At 35.7% G+C, this 22,814-nt stretch overlaps 1 protein-coding gene across 3 annotated transcripts in view; it reads left to right on the top strand.

Annotated features, from left to right (window-relative positions):
* Awh (LIM/homeobox protein arrowhead) overlaps nt 1-6,899 on the top strand; it is a 295,276-nt gene extending 288,377 nt beyond the window's left edge. For all 3 annotated transcript variants that reach the window (XM_069818328.1, XM_069818330.1, XM_069818329.1), the window contains exon 6: nt 1,523-6,899. In XM_069818328.1, the coding sequence (XP_069674429.1) occupies nt 1,523-1,593 (71 nt within the window). In that variant the 3' untranslated portion in view covers nt 1,594-6,899. The remainder of the gene's footprint in view (nt 1-1,522) is intronic.
* Nucleotides 6,900-22,814: the final 15,915 nt, after the last annotated feature.

A 22,814-nucleotide genomic window follows, 5' to 3' on the forward strand; every position in this document is an offset into this window, starting at 1 on the left:
GGTTATGTGGCGTAATTCGTGTAGGCCTACATATTTATATGTATTAAGTTCAAACATTTTTGTCTGAATAAGTTTTCAATTTGAAGCATAATTGTATAGATATTAATATTAGTTTTAAAGTATTTCTGCTCTATTTCCATATCAGCTAAGATTAGGCCTACATTAACTTTGAAAAGCAATTCTTATAGATACTTGAGTGTTCTTTTTTATGTGTATAAAGAATTTTTCGATTACAGTTACAATTACGTAAAGAAAATTTAATTTTTCTAGAAATAGTGTGTATCTTATGTAAGAAAAAATGAAGAAACGTTGGAACTGATTAAGGACAATGAGAATAGATTTGAGAAATAAAATTACTAAATTGCATATGTATCATCTGCGGTTGAATATGAACAAGATTTATTGAATAGTTTATGTATGCATCTTTACTCATTTCATAACAGCTATATTTCTTCATTAGTAAAAAAAAAAGAAAGATAAAAATTATAAATATATCAACATCTATCTCGCAGATTTTTAGCTTCCCTAAGTTCTCATCTCGATCGATTAATAAGTATAGAAATAAGTGAATGCTATTACGTAAAAGCCACCGATGTGGCTCAAGCGGTAGCGCATTTGCCTGCTGTTATGGAGTTGCATTGGAGCGTGGGTCCGATTCCCGCTTGGGCTGATTACATAGTTGAGTTTTTCCGAGATTTTTCAAACTGTAAGGTGAATGTCAGGTAATCTGTGGCGAATCTTCGACCTCATCTCGCTATGACCAATACCATCGATGCTAAATAACTCATTAGTTCATAAAGTGTCGTTAAATAATCAAGTAAAAAATTACATAAATTTGATCATTCCACCATTGGTAGAATTATTCTGCCTTGAAATAAAGAATGTTTTCAAAGTTTCCATATTATTATGATCCGCACATTTTTTAAAAAGCAAGATTCATAAACAGACCTGGTACTTACAAGCAACCATCAATGAAAAATAATTTCGTAGAAATTGCTGTAGGCTTTACAATGGCATTGCGAAAACGACTTTTTCGGTGAAAGGGATTCTGAAAGGGAGTATTTACGTGATAATCATGAAATCGATATTTTTGCATTATCACAATACGGAGAGTTTCTCTGCAGACCGGTCCCACTTCAATAAAATCTGTTGGCGGGCGGCGAGCTGTCGTACGCCAGCGTACGGACAGGTCGGTGCACGCTTCCCTACGCAGAACGGTTCCCTCCATCCCTTACTGCTTAGCTTCCTCGGGGCAGTCACTTCTCACTGAAGTCACTAAGCCCACGGAACATTACTACTGGGACTGTTTTGCATTGGATTTCTGTATTTTGTTTCTATTCTTCTTGAATGAAAAACAAAATTGTTATTATTATTATTATTATTATTATTATTATTATTATTATTATTATTATTATTATTATTATCATTATTATCATCATCATCATCATCACTATTATTATTCCATTTAGTGTTGTAGATAAGAGATAATAATTACAAGAACGATGAAATTACTCTGTTGCAGTCCAAGATACATCGATGGACGAGTTGTCACAAGACTCAGTGGTGCCAACATGCATGAGAGGTGAAGTATGAGACGAGGCTACTACTTCGTCCACCGGAGCGTGCGATCATTCTGACATCTGTGAATGAATATAGAAACACAACGGACATACAACGACACATTCCGCTTAAACAGTTAAATTATGATTGTGCTTTTTCAATTTGTGTGTTGGACTTGTATGAGAATGTATGGAGTCATGTGTATGTGTGTAGGTGTGTGTGTGCGTATGGATGTGTGTACATATATATTATATCAAGATATTACGTACAGGTTGATTCAAAATACTGTTTTACTATATTGCTGGTTTATTGTAGTCTATCAAGAAAGCTAAGTACAAAGGAAATAAAGTGTGACCAGTACTTGAAATGGACAGCAACACACCGGAACAGCGTTAAAACTTATAGCAGTTATGTTTTCAGAATAATTGTAATTCGTAAAATATATTTTAAAACTATGTTTCTAAAATCAATCTACTTCTAATGTGAAACATCTGTATCTTCACATAAATGAGAGAATAATAATAACTTTCTTTTCTTTTGCAAATCCGGACGTCACTTTCTAATAAGTTCCTAAAGCACCATCGCTTTCGTTATTGCATCAACCGATAGATAGCAATTTCCAAACGAAATGTGTAATTATAAAAGGAACGTGAACATCACTTTCCATCAAAGTGGAAGAATGGAAATATAGCCTAATTCCCGCTCTTCCTAAACCAGGAAAATAAAAATTCATTCACTCTCACAATCTACGTCCTATTACCTTCCTCAGATTCATGAGTAAGATACTAGAACAGCATTTTTCAACCTTTTTCAACATGTGGTACAATAAAGGTATAATTTAAAACCCCACGGCACACTCATATAATCTAAACCGGTGATTTCCAAACAGAGGATGATTTTGAGAGTTTTGGGAGGAACTATAGGGACTTATGGTTAGTCTTCTTCTCTGACTTTCAAGTGATGCATTTAGTATAGATTCCAGGCGTTTCACTGGTTCTAAGATAACATCTCAGTTTTCTATGCCCTATGTATTGCCTACATTCAGGCCAGTTCGAAAACTTATTTATTGTCCATTGTATTTACAATCAACGTATATTTCAAGTTAAAATCAACACTTCATACTCTACATTAAAATCCATCAAAGCTAGCGTTCCGCAACACTGTGCATCACCAATTCTTTTTAACATGTTCACGGCACATTTTCCAGGACATTCTTTATTGTACAAGTTTCAATAAGCTGATGGCACTTATACGTAACCTACATCAAATTATGAAATACAAAGAGTGTAGGCCTAAGCTATATTAAAACAATAAAAACATGGTTAATTAACTGGAAATTCAAAATGAATGAAAGTAAAATTTCCACGATTATACTCACAAGGAGGCGTCTAGAGGAACTATTTTCACTTAAATTATTCAATGAAATCATACCCAGAAAATCAACAACTACGTATTTAGGAATTACGTTAGACCAGCGCTTGACATTCAGTAATCTCATTAATTCTGCACAAGTCAATGAAACTAAGCTTTTTCTTAAATTATACGCTTTCCAAATCCTCATCCTTGAGCATATGCACAAAGAAAACAAATTATATTATGTTAGTCAGAGCCAATCTTCTCTATGCTTATTCGGCACTTGTAAACAAATCGCTGCTTTGCAGTCTTTTATATGTTCAAATATGAGTCCTCCGCACTATCACCGACGCAAACTATAAAACAAAGTAGGCTAACAAATAAATTCTTACACAAGTTCTCAGCATAGAATTCATAGATGATTTCTTGAACAAACTACATAAAACATTTCTACAGACATTACAGAACCACCCAAATCCGTTAATGAGGTTTGATCGTATAAATTCAACGTCATCTTTAACACCAATGCTGAAGAAATAAGTCATCTCAGTCTCCAATGAACTAAAACTAAAGTTCATAATTCAACTAGGAGTCAAAAGTGAAAGCTTTGCCTCTGCATTATAATCAATCAATGAATGAGGATACTAGTTGATATAAAAGGAAATGAAAACGTTATATGTTGATAAGATGCATCAGCCGTGCAAGTTAGGCGAGTCCATTTATACAAGAGAGATTGGGTACCAAAATTTAAAAATAATGCAAGAATCATTAGTCCTAGGCCTATATCAATATCTGAAGGTTGTAATTGACAATTTTTACAAGAGTTAGTATTCCTTTAGTATGAAACCAAGCACAACATATACATATTTATCGCAAACAAAAAAGGCAAAATAATGAAGATAAATAATAATAAGTAAAAATGGTGAGGCGGTAAATCAAAACGTTCCAAAAAAAGTGAAAAAGAAACGTGTGGGGGAGTGCAGACAAAGCAGAAAGGAACGACAAACAATTTTACAAGATGTAGTAACTATAAATAGTAATAAATCTATATTAACTATATTAACGGTAAATGTGCACGTCTCAATGTGATGAATGTTGAATAAATACAAAGTTAACAACCTTTTAGTTGGGCCTATTTTAATAATCACATTAAAAATAGCCTACATTTGGTTAGGTACTGTGTGTGACAGGAGGTGAAACGAACAAAATATAATAACTTTCAATTTAATGACATACCAAAAATGAAGGCGTTTCATGCAATCACCTTCCTATGTAGAAGGTAGAATTTTCGCGTTTTCCTGAAAGTTATATTTCCGGGAATAAATTGTTTTCGGAAATTCTTTTTAGATTAGTTACATGTTGAAATTAGCATTTTCAGGATAATTGAATTTCGTAAAATATATTTTCAGCAGAAATAATTCGTTAATCATCTTATTTGTTTACTAAAACGTACCTTTACCGCTGTTTCTTTCATAGCTATGAGTTAAAAGTGTTTAAAATTCAAGAGCACATCGTATGCATCATAGATCAACGATAAAGAAATTAGTGCTTATAATTTAGTGATAATTTCATTTTTAATTCTAGGAACATAATAAATTAAATAACAATTCTGTTTCTCAATCTGATGATAACTATATATGAAATTATTATAGATATTAAATTATTTTAAGTACCGATACGGACATTTAAATTTCTCAGAATTAAAGCGAATCGAAATGAAAATGACAAATCTGCTAAGTTAGTTATTCTACATTTGTGAATTATCATGAAATTAACACACAAGGCGTTCCAGTAGTTTGTTTCTTCCATTTCAGCTACTGAATCTGAACACTTATTTCTTCTACTGTGTGAACCGTTGTCTACGTTATTATAAAAGGCTGAACAAAGACATAGTTTTGTAGCAAACAATTGTTTACAAAAATGCCACTATTAATTCATAGTCTTTGGTCAAAGCAGGTCTTTCACTCCGAAGCCAGCATTCTCCAGTCTTCCATATTTTCCGCCTTCCTTTTAGTCTCCGCATACAATCCATATTATATCATAATGTTGTCAATCATCTCGTAACTACTTCTGTCTCGAACTTTTCTCCCGTTCATCACACTTTTCAATGCATATTTTAGTAGGCAGTTTCTTCTTTGCCAGAGACCCTGCCAATTTCTATTTCTCCTCCTGATCAGTTTTAGCATTTCATATACGCCATTCTTTTCCATATCTACATTTAAAATGTTTCTGGTAGTTTCTTTTCTCTTCGTTGAAATGTTCATATCAGACATGCGAAAACAAGGCTCTTGGCCCGGCTCAAGCTGAGCTCTCTTCAGCGACCCGGCTCTTCTCTGAGCTTCATGTTTAGCAGAATGTCTTGCGGTAGGGGTTGTCCTCGAGAATGACTTCCGATACACTAAATTAATCTAGCCTGGAAGTGAAACACAGCAACAGAAATGACAATCTTAAATAGTACGGAGAATATTTACCTTTATTTATTCATACAGAAAAAAATTGCTTTCGAAATCGAAATCATATATACGCTTATATCGTACTGGAATATTTATTTCTTTTCTTACATTTATAATACCTTCGAAAATCACAAAATAAAATAATCTGGTTGAATATTTATGTACAGTAGTCAAATCCTTCCGTATGACAAACATCTGAAAGAAAAGAAATTACTTTTCACAGAATAACGCACTGAAAGTTTCATTCTTCTAAAAGAAACTCTTAACTGAGAATATTTGTGGAAATTTCTTCAACTTAAAGTTTAATTCAATAAATAATATTTGTCACGTTCCCAAATGAAACGAAAATTCAAACTGCTATAACAAAATGTTGACTCTCTTACTAAACGTAAATAAAAGCTTGCTACAATCTTAATTATAATTATTGCAAAGGATTATTTCATTATATCTATAACAACGAATAACATAATCTTGCTAATACAGGAACCACATGGTCGATTCCTAAGGAATAGAAAGGTTGCTGTAAAGGAAAACCACATCATTCACATTATCAGGATGCAAACTTGAACGACTCTGGTTGAGTACAAACCCTGTTACAATACTGAAAACGCATTCGCTGGGTGCGCTTGTGGCTATCGAACGGTAAACATTAATGTCTCTGTCTATTATTGAGGACGTTTATTTACCCTTTTTAGAAGAATTTAGATGTCAATAAACATGAACGGCAACTGAGAGCCATGCAATGCAGGTAGAGCTGCGAGCCTGCGAGTTAAACTCCGGCCCGTCGGCTCCTGTAAGCTCGTGATCCCAGCTCCACATGGTGGGGAAACGAAGAACTAACTTCTGTATTGCCGGTTGCCTAGTAAGCGAGAAATGACCAAGCAAAGCTCGAGCCGTTCTCATCTCTAGTTCATATTTCTGCTCCTTACAAAGCAACTCGCTGGTCTCTTCCTTAGTTATTTTTCCAGAGGTCCGCAGAAGATGCTCCTTTTTCTATTGAAAGCTTTCTTTGTCATTGCTATCCTCCTCCTGATTTTCTGGCAGCAGTTCATGTTACTACTTATATTTGTGTGTGTGAAGCTGTCCACTTATTCTACTGCCTCATTTCGAATTCGCACGTTTACCTTCTTTATATTTCTTCCGAATATATTTATTATTACTTATAATTTCCAATATGCCTCTTAAATTTATAATTTCCAAGCTTGTATAGCATCATAAAGAAAAGGAGAGTAAAAGTCGTGTACATAAAAAATAGCATAATTCTTTAGACCAATAAAATATGGTTGCCAATATCGCTATTTATTTATTCACGGATTTTGAGAAAGACAACTAAATCACATCTCTCGTGGCGTGATATTGTACCACAGTAATCTTGTAAGAGCGTGTCTTACAGCCTTCTATAACGATGTAGATAACGGTCTTATTATGTGGCACTGTCTTACAACGACGCTGGAAAACTGATCTTACTGCCAGATCAGCACATTGTACTCTAAATAATGTTACTAACTAAAGCCAATTATTGAAAACGTCAATGTTTCTACAACACAAGAACCTGAAATTTGTATTACTTGATAATCCAATTCCCTCTCCATAACCCACACATTCAAATCAGAAGTACAGAGCCGTCGAACAGACGTTCATCCGTGAGTGTGTGACAGCGCGTGGAGGCTGGAAGTACGCTGTTTGCCGGCAGAGTCGGATATTCATAGCCCCGTAAGTGAAGCTCATAAATTGCTCATGCAAAATACAATATTATAATAACCATCTATATTTGTCATAGAAGATGTTGGATATGATGTCCCTGTGCCGCCACACACCTCTCACACCTTTTAAGAAAATTTGCTTTAACACGCATTAGTTCTTCTGAAAATGCTGCAATTACCCTTCTTATATTGTCTTTCAGTTCTTCGAACGTATACGGGTTATTCCGAAACATTTTATTTTATTTATTTTTTAAGTTCCCCATAAATATAAATTGCATACTATAAGATCTGGAAATCGCGCTGGCCATATTCCATTAATAAAGACCCTATCTTCAAAATTTACCGCAATTAATGCTAACGAGGGATTAGTTGTAAGCTCTGCAGGGAAGTCTTGTTAAAAAATGTCTATGTACATTCAATGTCAGATAATATTCTGCTAGGAATGGTGTAATTATGTATCCCTGTATAAGTATCTGCGCATTAACAGTATTAAAAAAATATAGGTTCTATAATTCTGTAAGCATTCACTGCACACAATACACTATTTTGGTCATGCAATGATATTTCGTGTACAAAATCGGGTTTTCCTGCACTCCGTTATCTGTTGTTCTGTGTCGTTTCTTGACCATGTAAATAAGACCGTACTTTATCCGTGGAAAAGTTAAATATGGCTCAAGAAAGTCATTTTTAACATTATCCAATACCCAATTATATAAATTTACTCTTCTAAAATTATCACGTGGCTACAATTCCTGAACAAATAAAGTGGTACATGGTTATTTTTTATTACACACATTAAATTTGCGTGGATATTCTTGTAATACCACATGTGATTTCTATTTATGGGGGAACTTAGAAAATGAAAAAAATAAAGTGTTTCTTGATACCGTCACTGTAGAATATTTCACTTTCACGACAGAATCACAGCTTCACTTCTGTCTGCACTGCATTGTCAGAATCAAGGGACGGTTCTCTCAGGTGTTCTTTAAGTTTAAGGAACAGATGAATAATCAGATGGAATCAGATCGGAACTGTATGAGGGATGATCAAAGACAGTGAAATCAAGTGTCTGCATTGCATCGTCAGGATCAAGGTGCAGTTCTCTCTAGTGTTCTTTCAGTTTTGGGAATAGATGAAAATCTGATGACGCCAGATCGGGACCGTATAATGATCAAAGACAGTGAAACCAAGTCCCATCGTGCGCAAAGCTTTCGGAATCCCAGTTCTGCGATTATCGCCGACACACGCTCCATTCTTTGTCACATAAGTTGAGAGTCGCACCAGGTTCATTACAAGCACGAACAGACCAATATCGCACAGTACTGATGTCTACACGTTCTTCTCCATAAACAGCTTTTATTCTCCGGATGAATGTCAATCGGCACCGCATTTTCTGCCATCAGAAACTTTGTCACAGCACTCTGCTTCAGATGCATGTAGTGCTGCTACATGCCGCCATGTTTCAGACTATAATTCAGAGCTCTCTAGCTGCAGATGTACGAAACTTGCATCAGTTAAAAAAAAAAACAATAGAATGTATGACAGCTAGTCCTCCGAAATTTGTTAAGAAAAATACAAAAAATTAAGAGATATTACTTTTCAAAATACCCTCGTATAATTTTATTCATATCATCGTCACTAATTCGAAATGTAGCCATGGAAACCAGTGTCATGCATTTAAAGCGCTATGTTCGGTTCAAGTTTGTCGAGCGTGCCAAGAACCGAAGTCTGCTTTGAAGAGGAGGATCTATCCAGCTCGCTCGAACTTGCCCCTTGAAGTTCTCTTATCTCTCCTATCTTTCCTTTCCATCCCCTCATGGTTTTAGCTGCATAAGAATTTTAGAACAAATTTTTTGAAGATTTATTTAGATTTATAGCAAAAATATGATTAAACACCCACAGAAATTTATGTATATATAGGTAAATCATTATATATTTTAAAAATACATTATACTGTAGTTGTTATTAAACTAATTATTAAGCTTAGTATTCCTGCTACCAAAAGACTCAAGTTGCGGGTAAATAGTCTATATAATAGGTGGAATCCAGGTGATGCAGCAGAGAAAGAGACAGACAAACATGTTCTTACTGCATGCTCGTAGAGTACATCCAACCTGAAATAAAAGTAGGGCAACTACTGACTTTATACTCAAACTGCGCAACAGCCCGAAGTTGGCCAGGGCCTACCTGCGTGACAAACATTTTTTCTTCATAAAGTATTGGTACAAAGTGCCGACGGAGTTGGGGCTCACTTGGAATATGTTCCTTCGTGTACTTTTCTAGAAATTCTCTGAAGTGTTTAGTATTCAATTTATTAAGCGGTATATTGGCATTGATCATCATGACACATAGATCCCTGCAAAACGTGGATTTATTATCGTACTCTCTCCGAGTTTGATGGTACTGCTTGTTTTGAGTTACGTACAACCATATTTCTATGCCTTTTTGTATTGCAATGTCTTTCAATGCACTGTTTTCTTGTAATTTTCATATCTACTTTGCACAACTTACATGTAATGTAAATTATTATTGGCTCCGAACTCCTGAATTAAGTTCTCCAGCCTTTCATGCTTCGAAATTTTTGTCTTCGGCATTTTACCTCGCCACAAATACAAATGTTACGTTAAGTAAATAATAGGCCTACGACTTTTGCATTTCACTGGTTTAAAGCACTCACTATGACCATGTTCCGGCTTCAACACAAACTAGAGTGAGCGTGAGTAAGATGCGGTTCTATGTTGTATCAAACGGGACGTATCCCTGGGCTGTGACGTCAGGTATAGTATGAGAGTAGGCAACTGTATTCCAGCTTACAATTAGACTTAGCTGAAATACTAAGCTTACCAATTACCGACAGAAAGTAGCTATATTTACATCCTTCACATAATATTCAAATAAATCACAGTTGCTCGGTAACAATATTTGTGTGACTATACGGATGATGGAAGTATTAGCGTCGTGCATTACAGGCACTATGTTCGGATCAAGTTAGTCGAGTATGACGAAATTCGATATTCGTCTATGTTCGTTCTGCAGAAGGAGGCCTGCCGTGTTTGTTCCACTTTGGTATAAAAATATTCGCTGTCCTTCACTCCCACCGCTTCATGTTTTCACCGATTAAGAATTGTAGCACAGATCTTGCGATTAGTTTTTCATATGAAATAAGACGAAGTTTGTAATTTTTTTGGTTAGGCCTATCTCTCTCATATTCGAACATTGCAGGACACTATTTTAACCGCTTAAGGATTTGAGCACATTTCTTGCGATAAATTTTTCATATGGAATAAGATGAAATTTATAATTTTTTAGTTAGACCTACCTCTCTCATGTTCGAACATTGCAGGACGCTGTTTTAAACCGCTTAAGGATTTGAGCATATTTCTTGCCATAAATTTTTAATATGGAATAAGGCGAAGTTTGTAATGTCTTGGTTTCCTCTCTCATGTATGAACATTGCACAGAACTTGTCGGTACTACGAATATATGCGTTTTTTTATATTATTTAAAAATGGTTTTTAGAGAACCCGGAAGTTCATTGCCGCCCTCACATAAGCCTGCCATCGGTCCCTATCCTGAGAAAAATTAATCCAGTCCCTAGGATCATATCCCAACTCCCTCAAATCCATTTTAATATTATCCTCCCATCTACGTCTCGGCCTGTACAAAGGTCTTATTTCCTCAGGTCTCCCAACTAATAGGCTACTCTATACGCACTTCTGGATTCATCCATATGTTTTGTGTAATTTATTTATACGTACTATATTTTTGTGAATGTTTAGTCATATTAATAACAAGAAAAATTACCTATAGGCCTACTTGCGCAACTTTGCAAGATATGTGCCTGACATCCTTACTCAAATTAAGCATTAAGACGCAGGGAGAAGAGGAACTAAGGAAAAAGGCATCCAACATGTGTAAGGAAGGAGAAAGATTGAACAATGTAAAGGGGACTTCGATTCTAAAGAGACTCGGCAAACATGAATTGAACATAAGGCCTCTTACCGGTTTTCGACGGACTCTGTTATTTTAGTTTACATGCTTCATTTCTACGTATTGTTGGAAGTCTAAGGAGTAGGGCGAAGTTTGTAGTACGAGTATCTTGATATCCGCTTTCATTGCATGGAAACAGAACAACCTATTTATAAATATAGTTTTGAATACTAGACCTAGATAAAAATTAATGGAATTGTTGCAAGGAAAAACACACACTTTCGTGTCGGTGTCATTCTGATTACATTTGAGGAGAAAAAACGAATACAAGTAATAAATCACAATCAACGCCTATATGCCAATAGTTTAAACGAGGATCAAAATGTGACGCAATTATGATCTATAGCCTATTATTTAAGACGAGAATCAAAATATGACGCAATAATGATCTATATTAACTACTGAACATGGAAATTGAGTGTTCGAAATTACAGTTACATAATATAGTAACCATATTGATTAATGATGAAAATTCAAGTTAGGTCTATTATGAAGAATGGGAAAACTGCATAAACTATCCACATGCTACAGTATAGTCAATAGTAATTTTAAATGTTTATAGTAATAAGTTAAAACTCACCATTTGCCGATATAATATATATATATATATATATATATATATATATATATATATATATATATATCTGTGTGTGTGTGTGTGTATAGTCGGCTTGGTTGGCAAATTGGTATAGCGCTGGCCTTCTATGCCCAAGGTTGCGGGTTCGATAGCATATAAGTGTGCTTAAAGGCGACAGGCTCATGTCAGTAGATTTACTGGCATGTAAAAGAACTCCTGCGGGACAAAATTCCTGCACATTCGGCGACGCTGATATAACCTCTGCAGTTGCGAGCGTCGTTAAATAAAACATTATTATTATTATTATTATTATTATTATTATTATTATTATTATTATTATTATTATTATTATATGTTATTATCAGTTAATTGTAGGATGAAAACACAGCTTATTTTCTGTAATTTACTAAATTTAATCAATAAGGATGATTTATATTCTCTCTTGAAGGGTATACACCATTTTAAAATAAGTTAATTTAATACACAAACATAACTATTATATCAAATGCTCAATAACTTTTTGTAGCTTTATTCTCTTCAGCTCTAATCAACAATAACAACAATCCAAGTTGTGAGACAACGATAGAAAACAAAAGATGTGAAAACGAATGAGGTGTATAAACAATTGAATGCTCTTTCATATCTAAGTATAAAAATAAAGGAGTGACATTTGAAATTTCAAAGTGGGGAAGGCTGGGGATGGGGGGTGAAATCTAAAATACAATTAAGCATAGTTTCAGACTTTCCCCTCAATATCTAAATTGACGTGTTTTTTTGTTTAAATTAAATGGAATTTAAATAATTTAGACTGGGAAGTTTTGAAATGAAAGCCCTGTACAAAATACTATACTTATTCCAAAATTCTACAATTCCAATATCGGCTATGTATTATTTCATCAGTACTTTCCCTGTATTCCTACTAGCGCACTTATTATTTTAAATATTTACATTGTAATCCCTATTTTGATAAAACTAACCCCAATTTTATTATTGGCGGTTTCTTTTACTTCATTCTGTTCTTTGAAAGGTTGCTTTCAAATTTTGAAAAATCCTATATACATTTCGATGCAAGTATTCGATGGCGATAATTTCAAGAATAAAAGGACAAGAGGACCACAGAAGTATGAAAGTCGATGAAAGTAAGATAGGTCGGAGTAGATATAAGTGTGCTAGATTTGTCGATGAATAGGCGTTTGGAATAGCAATGACGTATGCGCCAAACTTCTCTTTCTCGTAAAATGCGTTTGAAGTTTAATGAATCAGTTAATTGCTTACTTGTGAGTGGCGTATGCGCCACTATAGAGACCCATCCTAATAAAATAAGCCTGATGATGATGATGATGATGATGATGATGATGATGATGATGATGATGATGATGATGATGATGATAGAGTTTAAGTTAAACAATTCTCTTTACATACCATATAATAAACTGTGCCAGGTGTATTAGCGAAGTCGTCAATAATCAAGGACGCTGTCGTCTTCTTCTATGGCCACGTCTACTAGCTGTTCATCTTGTTGTCCACTAATTATGGCACTGAAATATCGGCGATGAGATGGGGGGATGTAATTTGAAAGTTCCTGAATACCTTCACGTTTTTCTCGTAATAATGCAACAGGTTTATTGTACTTGTTCGGAAGAAAAACTTTTGATAGCTCAAATTGAATGGGATCATAAACATTGCCTCGGCCCTTTTGTAATTTTACCCAGTAAGGTGTGTCCACTGTATGCAGACGTAATGCCGAATCTCATCTTGAATTCTTCTGACACTATAAAAACTTTTCCTTCAGAAAATTTAGATTCCTTTAGGCCTATTAGTTGCTTTGTTATGTGAGACTGAAGTATATCTATAGCCCTGAAATCTTCCCTATGCATCATGACTTCATCAAAAGGGTTGGATTTTCTGCACATTTTAATGAGTGTGGCATAGTGAATGCTTGTAAATATTTCGCTTCTCTTGAGATAGATTTCAATATTGCCAAAATCGCGGTCACAGAGTAAATAAAGTCTATCTCCATAAAAGTATGTTCTATTTTTCTTTAACCGTCCCGAATGAATGTTAACGTAGACAGGTAAGTACCATATTGAGATTTTTATTTTGACCGCTGCAGTTGTCATTAAAAATGTGAAGCACGTTTACTTGTGATGGGATGTTGTTTTCAATGTAATGCATTAAACAATTTGCTACCTCAGATGAACCTCTCTTGCCCACAGTCTCATCCCAAATGTACACTGAGACCTTTCCTCTTGCTATGTTATGAATTTCAAAAGTATATGTCCATAATTTTCTTTTGTAGTATTGAATTTCAGAGTTGATCTTAGAGGTTGGTAAAACCTGGTGTAGTCGGCCTGAGTAGCGTAGTCGGTAGAGCGCTGGCCTTCTGTGCTCGAGGTGGCGAGTTCGATCCCGGCCCAGATCGTACTTAAATGCGACAGGTTCATGTCAGTAGATTTACTGGCATGTAAAGAACTCCTGCCGGACAAAATTCCGGCACCCCGGCGACGCTGATATAACCTCTGCAACAATTGATATTTGAGGAGAAAAACTCGCTCCGGCGCCGGGGATCGAACCCGGGTCCTTGGTTCTACGTACCAAGCGCTCTGACCACTGAGCTACGCCGAATTCAATCCACAGCACCGGATCGAATTCTCCTTCCTCAATGTTTCCCTTTGTGGCCTGACTCCAAGTTAGGCATATATGTTGACGTATATTATGTCCAATGTCAACTGCCATTATACTAGGAGCGCACTCAGCTGAGTGACTTATTTGGCCGGGATCCGCAGTTAAGTGCACAGTAATCTGTACAGACATATGCACTCCTAGCTATGAGAATATTATAGAGTTATTAATTTGTCATACAGAATAATATCTGTAATATCAACAATTGAATCCCAGCCAAATATGTCACTCAGCTGAGTGCGCTCCTAGTATAATGGCAGTTGACATTGGACATATACGTCAACATATATGCCTAACTAGGAGTCAGGCCACAAAGGGAAACATTGAGGGAGGAGAATTCGATCCGGTGCTGTGGATTGAATTCGATGTAGCTCAGTGGTCAGAGCGCTTGGTACTTAGAACCAAGGACCCGGGTTCGATCCCCGGCGCCGAAGCGAGTTTTTCTCCTCAAATTTCAATTGTTGATATTACAGATATTATTCTGTATGACAAATTAATAAATCTATAATATAACCTCTGCAGTTGCGAGCGTCGTTAAATAAACCATGATTAAAAACCTGTTGTAAATCTATTGATATCGCAGCAACTGGAGGATTTTCACTACCTACAAAGTTCTTGATAAAAGCATGGACAATTTTTGCTTTTTTGTCATGCAACATTTTATCTGCGTTCAATTTTTTAATTTGTTCTGCATCATGGACTTCGTCCAGATTTTGAATTTTGTACTTGACTTTGTCATAAAAATTGCAAGTGTCTAACATAGGTGACGTAAAGCCAAAATTGAATTCTGTATTAAATAGATGCGATAAAATGATTCCTTCACAGGCTATTCATTAGGATAATGTTCAATTAACCAGTCACTGTAAAGATAGCACAGTTTTGAAACATTCAACTCTGGGGCCAAATACATCCTATTGGGGGGCTCTTTGCTCTACTGTAATGACTTGATATAGTAGGTAAACTCTTGATTTGTTCTATTTATTTTGCCCACGTAGATTTAGGTAATTTCCTAGTCTTTTTCTGATGTCCACGCTGGTCTCTATCTAAACAACCTGTTGCTCTCATCTTACGACGTACAGTACATAACCGTCTTTTAGTTAAACCATGCATGTTCCTACTTGGAAGAGCACCTTGTATTCCACAGTACGCAACCTACAAGATGACCTGTCCTTAACGCTTGTCCTTTTACATCCACACTTACCATTATGTTGTTTAAATAACCATTTTGCATTTCATAATCCCTAATTTCCCAGAATTCACTAAATGTAGATTCTATTTTATCCCTTTGTACTGTATCATAGCGACCACATCTACATGGAGCCCCTATAGTTCTTGCCTTCACAACGTTCTTTGTCTTTTCACTTACATATTTTTCTCCTAGATATCGCATCATTTTGCTTTCCACTTTGATTCCTGTATTTTCTTCCTAAGACGAGATGATGCACCACTTGTTTCACTCATTATTTAGCACTGTTACAAAACCAACTTTAAGAAACTAAACACCCTAAATACAGTACGTCTATATACCTCTCAGTAAGAGAGCTAGAGAAGACTGAAAGAAGCCCGACTGTTACAAGAAGATTGAGATGAGGGGTATCTGATACTGGAAAGAATAAACATCACGTTTAAGCCTGTTTATTGAGAAAGAGATGATAAATTAGTCACATGAGGGATGACAGATTAGAGGATCTTACAAACATCACGTTTCTAGTTTGCTTGTGAACGAAGGGACAATAAGTAAGTGGACAACAGGCCTAATGGAAAGAATAACATCACATTTGCAATGCTGGTTGAGTAAGGGACCACATTAAATGCATAAACACATCAAAATAAGAAATACCGTAAGTGGGTTGGGATTAATATTGTCAAAACTTACAGAAATAAACACTTCACAGCAAGAATTGGATGAAAACTATACTGGTTGATACAAAATGTGTGATATAAATGTGAAATACAAATTTAATTATTGGTATGATTTTGTAAAATATACAAGAATTTTGTAATAGTTACTGTTTCATTATTTTAAACCTCATGTATATTAAAGATGAGCAAATTTAAATGCTTCATTCTGTGGTAGAATAGCTGATTTAAAGGGACACGCTAGAGCATACGCCATTGTTATTCTCATAATACTGCCTCGTTCCAAAGTATACTGTAAGGACCACACACCTATTTCAATAGCATTTTCACCCACTTACAAGACGCATGAACCAGCCATTCTTCCTGTGATGATAGAGGACAGTATAAGGAATATACTGCGAAAAGAAAAAATAAATTCATACAGTTGGCGCATACGTCATTGCTATTATGTAGGTATTGAATATTATTGGCAGAAAAACAAAATTTGCCTGGAGATTTATACAGACAATAGACGGAATACAACTTCCCTAGGCGTACGATAGCTAATATATGGCACTGTAGGTCATCACGAAATTTTGCTTCCGAAATGTAATCGTCACTTCAATTATATCACAGTGAACCAGTGAATTTATTGAATTCAGTCACAAAGGTCATCACTAGGCCTGAGAAATGTATGCCGTTATACTACCAGTGCGCTTCGTGCGCCTCTAACTTTGAGTACGCCTCAGAGTTGGGGTTAGATAACGCAGTGTTTTTCGTTCGTTTGAACTCTTGCTTATCATCACGGTAAGTTAGTCCTCAGCATTTGTGTGGTTGAAAGCCACTCCTTTGACTTTGAAACACAACTTTCTGCTAAAGAAAAATTTTAAACACGTCGTTTTCTTTGTTAAAGAAAAATTGCACTATATTAAAGACATTTTATAGAAAATACACCTAATATAACATTGACAAGTATCAGCCTTATTATTTCACTCTGTTAATATGATGGAGTATTACGTTTTTGTTTTAAATAATTTTTAATTTCATATATTGTTGCAGTGAAAGGAAAATGATTGCCTGTTGCTAAAAAACACAGTCTGACATCCAGAAAAACTTTGTTCCACTTCTGCAGAAACAATGAGGACATATTTGAAATATTTTATACAAGCATTGTTTATCTCAAAATCTGTATCATTATTATAAATTTCTTCATTTATAATTGTCACAGATTTTACATAGAGCTAAATATCCATAATGTTTATCCAGTATTTTTTTCATCTTGTTTGCTACAGTTTTTCTTCATCTTGTTTGCTAAAGTTTTTCTTATTTCGTGTTCCAACTATTCGGTTCGTCACAATATCATTGACTACATGCCTAGATCATATATGTAACAGATAACTCCTCGCTACGTTAAAATCGGCAGCACTTTGAAGAGAACAACCGCCAGGATCGCCACCCGTCCGCCATAAACGAACACGAGATGGAGTACAGTCGCTAATGCAATTCAAATGGGAATTATGACGTGACTCCTTATATAACAACTAGATAGCAGCGTAGTAAACCTGACAAAAGTTGTTAACCTCAAAGCCTATAAGCCCGACATATCTGTTACATATATGATCTAGGCTACATGTTATTTTCTGTCTGTAGAAAATACACTTAATATGACATTGACAAGTATCAGCCTTATTATTTCACTATGTTAATATTATGATTAGACGGCGGGCTTGGGATACCTTTACGGCGGCAATAGGTTGATGCACAACGGAGCTTAGACATGTGACCTTACTTTCGTAGGTACATTTTCTTTAAGAACGCAAAATGACCTGTCAGCCGTCCTGTTGCGCGCTGTAGGAACCGAACCTACAGTAAGCCAGCAGAGTACTGTGCGCAGTCATAGTGAACAGTTGTCTGACGTTGGTGTCGAGGTTGTTTGTCACCGTGCTTACGTGTACAGTAGGGCGTCTCAATGAGGCACAGTGAAAACGTAAACAAAGTGCAGGTGACGTGTGTGGGAGGACGAGCCGTACGATAAACACGAGGGATACACAAGGTTTTAGTTACAATTAATTATATTAATTAACATTAATTGACATTATATTTTCCAAAAACACAAAATAAAAGAACACAAATTGCGTAACAATATCATATACACATTTTAACAAACAAGGAATTGTAATGTTGAAATAATTCAATATAGCAAATCAAATTTTGCTACTTAGTCTATCTATATGATGTTGTTTTCAAGCAGCATTTTACCGGTCATGAATTTCATTCTCTGTATGACTAACATAATATCACCGTCTTCTGTACTGTACCTACCTGAATGAATTGAACTTTGAGAAGGGATAATTATTATGTTTAGGAAATAATGTTGTCATTTCAAACCAATATAGGCCTACTGTAGTTTTGTTAATTCGGCCACAGAAGACTGATATTATGTTAGTCATACAGAGAATGAAATTTATGACCATAAAAATGGTGCTTGAAAGCAACATCATATAAGTAGCAAAATTTGATTTGTTATATTGAATTATTTCAACATTACAATAGCTTGTTTGTTAAAATGTGTGTATGATAACGTTATGCAATTTGTGTTCTTTTGTTTTGTGGTTTTTGGAAAATGTAATTTCAATTAATGCTCCGCCGTAAATGTTGTAACTGAAACCTTGTGCATCACTCGTGTTTATCCTCTCTCACACGTTACCTGCACTTTCTTTTCGTTTTCACTGTGCCTAAACGAGACGCTCTACTGTATTTGGTAACGTGTACAAGTGCAATGTCGAAACACCAGTCGTATTATTTGCATTCACCATTGACATCCTGTGATGTTGAACGGTCCTTCTCAAAATATAAAAACTGTTTGAGTGATCGCCGCAGGACGTTTCAGTTCGCAAATCTTGGAATGTACTTTGTTGTTCATTGTAATGCCGGCAAAGAAACCGAAGAAGACGAAACCTTGTATGTATAAGGTATGTACTTTATTTTCAATCATAACCATACTGTACTATTTTTGTTTATGTCCGCAGTGTATGCCCAGTACCGAGTGTGTAAAAGCTATAGTTAATGCTTGCGTAGGCTACATTGATAGCTAAAGTATCCCGGTTTCACCCTCTAATTATGATAGTGTATTATTACGCTTTTGTTTACATAATTTTTCATTTCATATATTGTTGCAGTAAATAACAAACCACGTTTTCAAATTCTGAAAGGAGAATGATTGACTGTTGCTAGAAAGCACAGCCTTATGTATATCTAGAGTAACTTCGTTCCACTTCTGCAGAAACAATGAGGACATAATTATTTGAAATATTTCATACAAGCAATATTTATCTCAAAATCTATATCATTATTACAAATTTCCCCATTTGAAATTGTCGCAAATCTCGTCCTCAACATCTTGCTATTATTCTTTATTACAAGACGTTGAATGTATTCAGTCGTAATGTAACCGATCAACTAAAGTTCACTGCTGAACGATATACACTGAAATCCCCCACCCTAACGCAATTACGCACTGGTAGCTAAAATCAGAGGCGCATGAAGCGCAATGTAACGGCATACAATTCTTAGCCCTAGTCATCATAAACATTATGGAGATGTGTGACATCTACTGAGGAGCAGCACTCGAAAGGAGGGATCCCGTACGAAGAGCTGATATGCCACGTAGAAGACTGGAAGAAACTGCGCAAGATACCTTTCCAGGCAATGGTCTAAGAAAAATATAGAAATCCCACATGAAAGTAGGCCTATTACATATATCCACACTAACAGCAGTAGCCACCAAAAAATATGCTTTACAATATTTGTATAAAGAGATATGACTACATCATACAGTTTTCTTATGGCTTGGAGGGCAATAAATAAATAAATAGATAAATAAATAAATTAATTAATTAATTAATTAATTAATAAACGAACGAACAAAGAAATAAACAAAGAAATTAATTAAAATAAAATAAATAAATAAATAAATTAATTAAAATAAATTAATTAATTTTATTAAAATAAATCAGTAAATAAATAAATTAAATTAAAATAAATTAATTAAAATCAATAAATTAAAATGAAATAAATTAATTAATTCAATACATTAAATAATTTACTTAATGAATTAATTACTAATATAAATAAGTAAATTAATTAATTAATTAAAAATAAATAAATAAATTTAAATTAATTAAGGAAGTAAATCAATGGCCCAGCCAGGTTTTGTTTCTTGGTAAGGACGACGGTGTTTGATTTTTTCCTTCAAAAACTGACTATAATAGAAATGGTAACAAAACTTCGATATTTCATTACTTATAACATCCTGAATGAAACAGAACTTCTCATTCGATTAATAATTCTTCAATACACCGTTTTAGAGTAACGGTTAACATGTCTGACCGTGAAACAAGCGCGCCCGGGTTCATTTCCAGGTTAGGACAAGTTGCCGGTTGGTTTTTTCCCCGAGGTTTTCCCTCAAGCTATTGAAGCAGAATTGCTGGGTAACTTTCGGCGTTGGACCTCGAACTCATTCCGCCATCATTAATTCAAAATGTCATTGTCATCGTTACCACAGTCCAGGTAAGTTGAAAGTGCAGTGTGCTGTGTGCGTACAAGAGGGCGGCCGCTCGGCGGCAAAATCATTCATAGAATAGGAGTGGTACTGCAGTGGCGGCTCCTGCATATTTCTTAAGAGGAGGAAAGAAGTTAAGAGCGCAAAATGACACATTCTTGAGAGAAAATGCTACAAATTAGCCTACATGTAAGACCAGATAGTGTTAGGGTTGGCCTTCTCTTTTGTATAGCAATAATCTGTTCTTGTAAACTGAGTTTCCTAAATTATCCAAAATATGTTTTCACTTCCATTCATTGTTGGATAATTGCACAAATTAACAATTACAAGGAAATTCACAAACTCGCAGCATTTTTCGCGCACACTACAGCATCACAAGAGTGATGGAAGAGACTAGCTACTAACACATAACCAGAACCGTTTTACGGAAGTGGGAATGGGAAATAATCTGTTAGGAAAGCGAGAACACTGCACCCACTCACGTGGTCTGTGTTGCCACATATACATTTTACAAGTTCAGTATCACATGCTTTTGAAGAATGTCAGTTCTTGTAACGTCATACTACCATTACTGTTCAAAGCTGCCGGTGACCGATTAATTTTTTTATGTTCAAAATAATGTAGTTTGGAGTACTTTCAATTTCAAAGACATTTGTACAAAGCTGACAATTTGGCTGTTGTCCTGTCTAGTAGACAATGAATGGAAGTGAATTTCAGGGGCCAAAAAGATCTGCGATACTGACGTAGAACTAACTACTTCCTCTTTGTTTTATATAAATCTAACTTCAACTTTCAGATATCCTCGAAAGTTTCAAACCATGAATAGTAGCTTATATAAAGTGCAATGAATAATATATTTTGTTTTATAATTTTAAAAAAAAGTTTATATGATGTATTTCATAGCTTTGCATTAAAACTGTTTTTATAGTGCCTCCTCCTAGATGTATTGTAGTCTGGTTGAATGCAGCATCGTTAGATGGCAGCGGTAGCGAGCTTGCTGCACGACCAGTCGGTTTCTACAGAGTGTTTAAAAAATACGGGGCATAATTTCAGGTATGTATTTCCCACATGTAGACAATCAAAATAGTTCATTACAACATGTGTCCGGAAATGCTTTATTTCCGAGTTATGGCCTTCACAACATTGAAATTCACCGGAACGTTTTTCTTTCCGCAGGTCGTTGCCGTCAAAGGACACATTAAGAGGGCACTCTGACAGTTCATTCCGAGGCGAAGGTTACATTCAGTGTTGTGTAGGCGTTAGACTGTGCGACATGTATTCAAATCAAGAGCTGGCAGAGATACACTTCATGTACGGTAAGGCGGACGGCAATGCTGTCATTTGTACCAGGAGAGGTACCCACAGCGACATTTGTACGTCTCCATTACCGTCTGTGCGAGTATGGAAAATTTAACTCCCCTGGTTTGGGAAGGAGACGACCAAGATCTACAACTCCAGAAGTACAGGAGGAGATTCTGGAAGCTGTGAACATGACTCCTTCTATCAGCACACGAAGGGTAGCGTTGCAAGTCAATGTTCCTCATACGACTGTCTGGAGACTGTTGAAAGAGTATCAATTGTATCCTTATTTGCAACGTGTACAGGCCCTGTCACCAGCAGATTACCCTGCACGAGTTAGGTTCTGTCAGTGGTTCTTGCAGCAGTGTGGTGTAAATCCGAACTTTCGTGCCTTAGTATTATTTACAGATGAAGCACAGTTTACACGAGATGGCATAACAAATTTCCACAATCAGCATGTATGGGCGTATGAAAACCCAAGTGCAACTGTTCCATCTCATCACCAGGTGCGGTTCTCCCTCAACATATGGGCCGGTATCATTGATGATCGATTAGTTGGACCCCATGTACTTGTAAACAGACTTACGGGGCAGGTGTACACAAACTTCCTGGAAAACACCATACCAATTGCTTGGCCTCCACGCTCACCTGATCTGAACCCTCTCGATTTCTACTTGTGGGCCCATTTAAAATCATTGGTTTATTCGTCTCCGGTGCCTGATTTGGAATCCCTTCGGAATCGAATTGTGGCATGTTCTGAGGACATACGCAATACTCCTGGAGTTTGGGATCGTGTT

The sequence above is a fragment of the Periplaneta americana genome, chromosome 2, assembly GCF_040183065.1.
Source record: "Periplaneta americana isolate PAMFEO1 chromosome 2, P.americana_PAMFEO1_priV1, whole genome shotgun sequence".
Classification (NCBI taxonomy): domain Eukaryota; kingdom Metazoa; phylum Arthropoda; class Insecta; order Blattodea; family Blattidae; genus Periplaneta; species Periplaneta americana.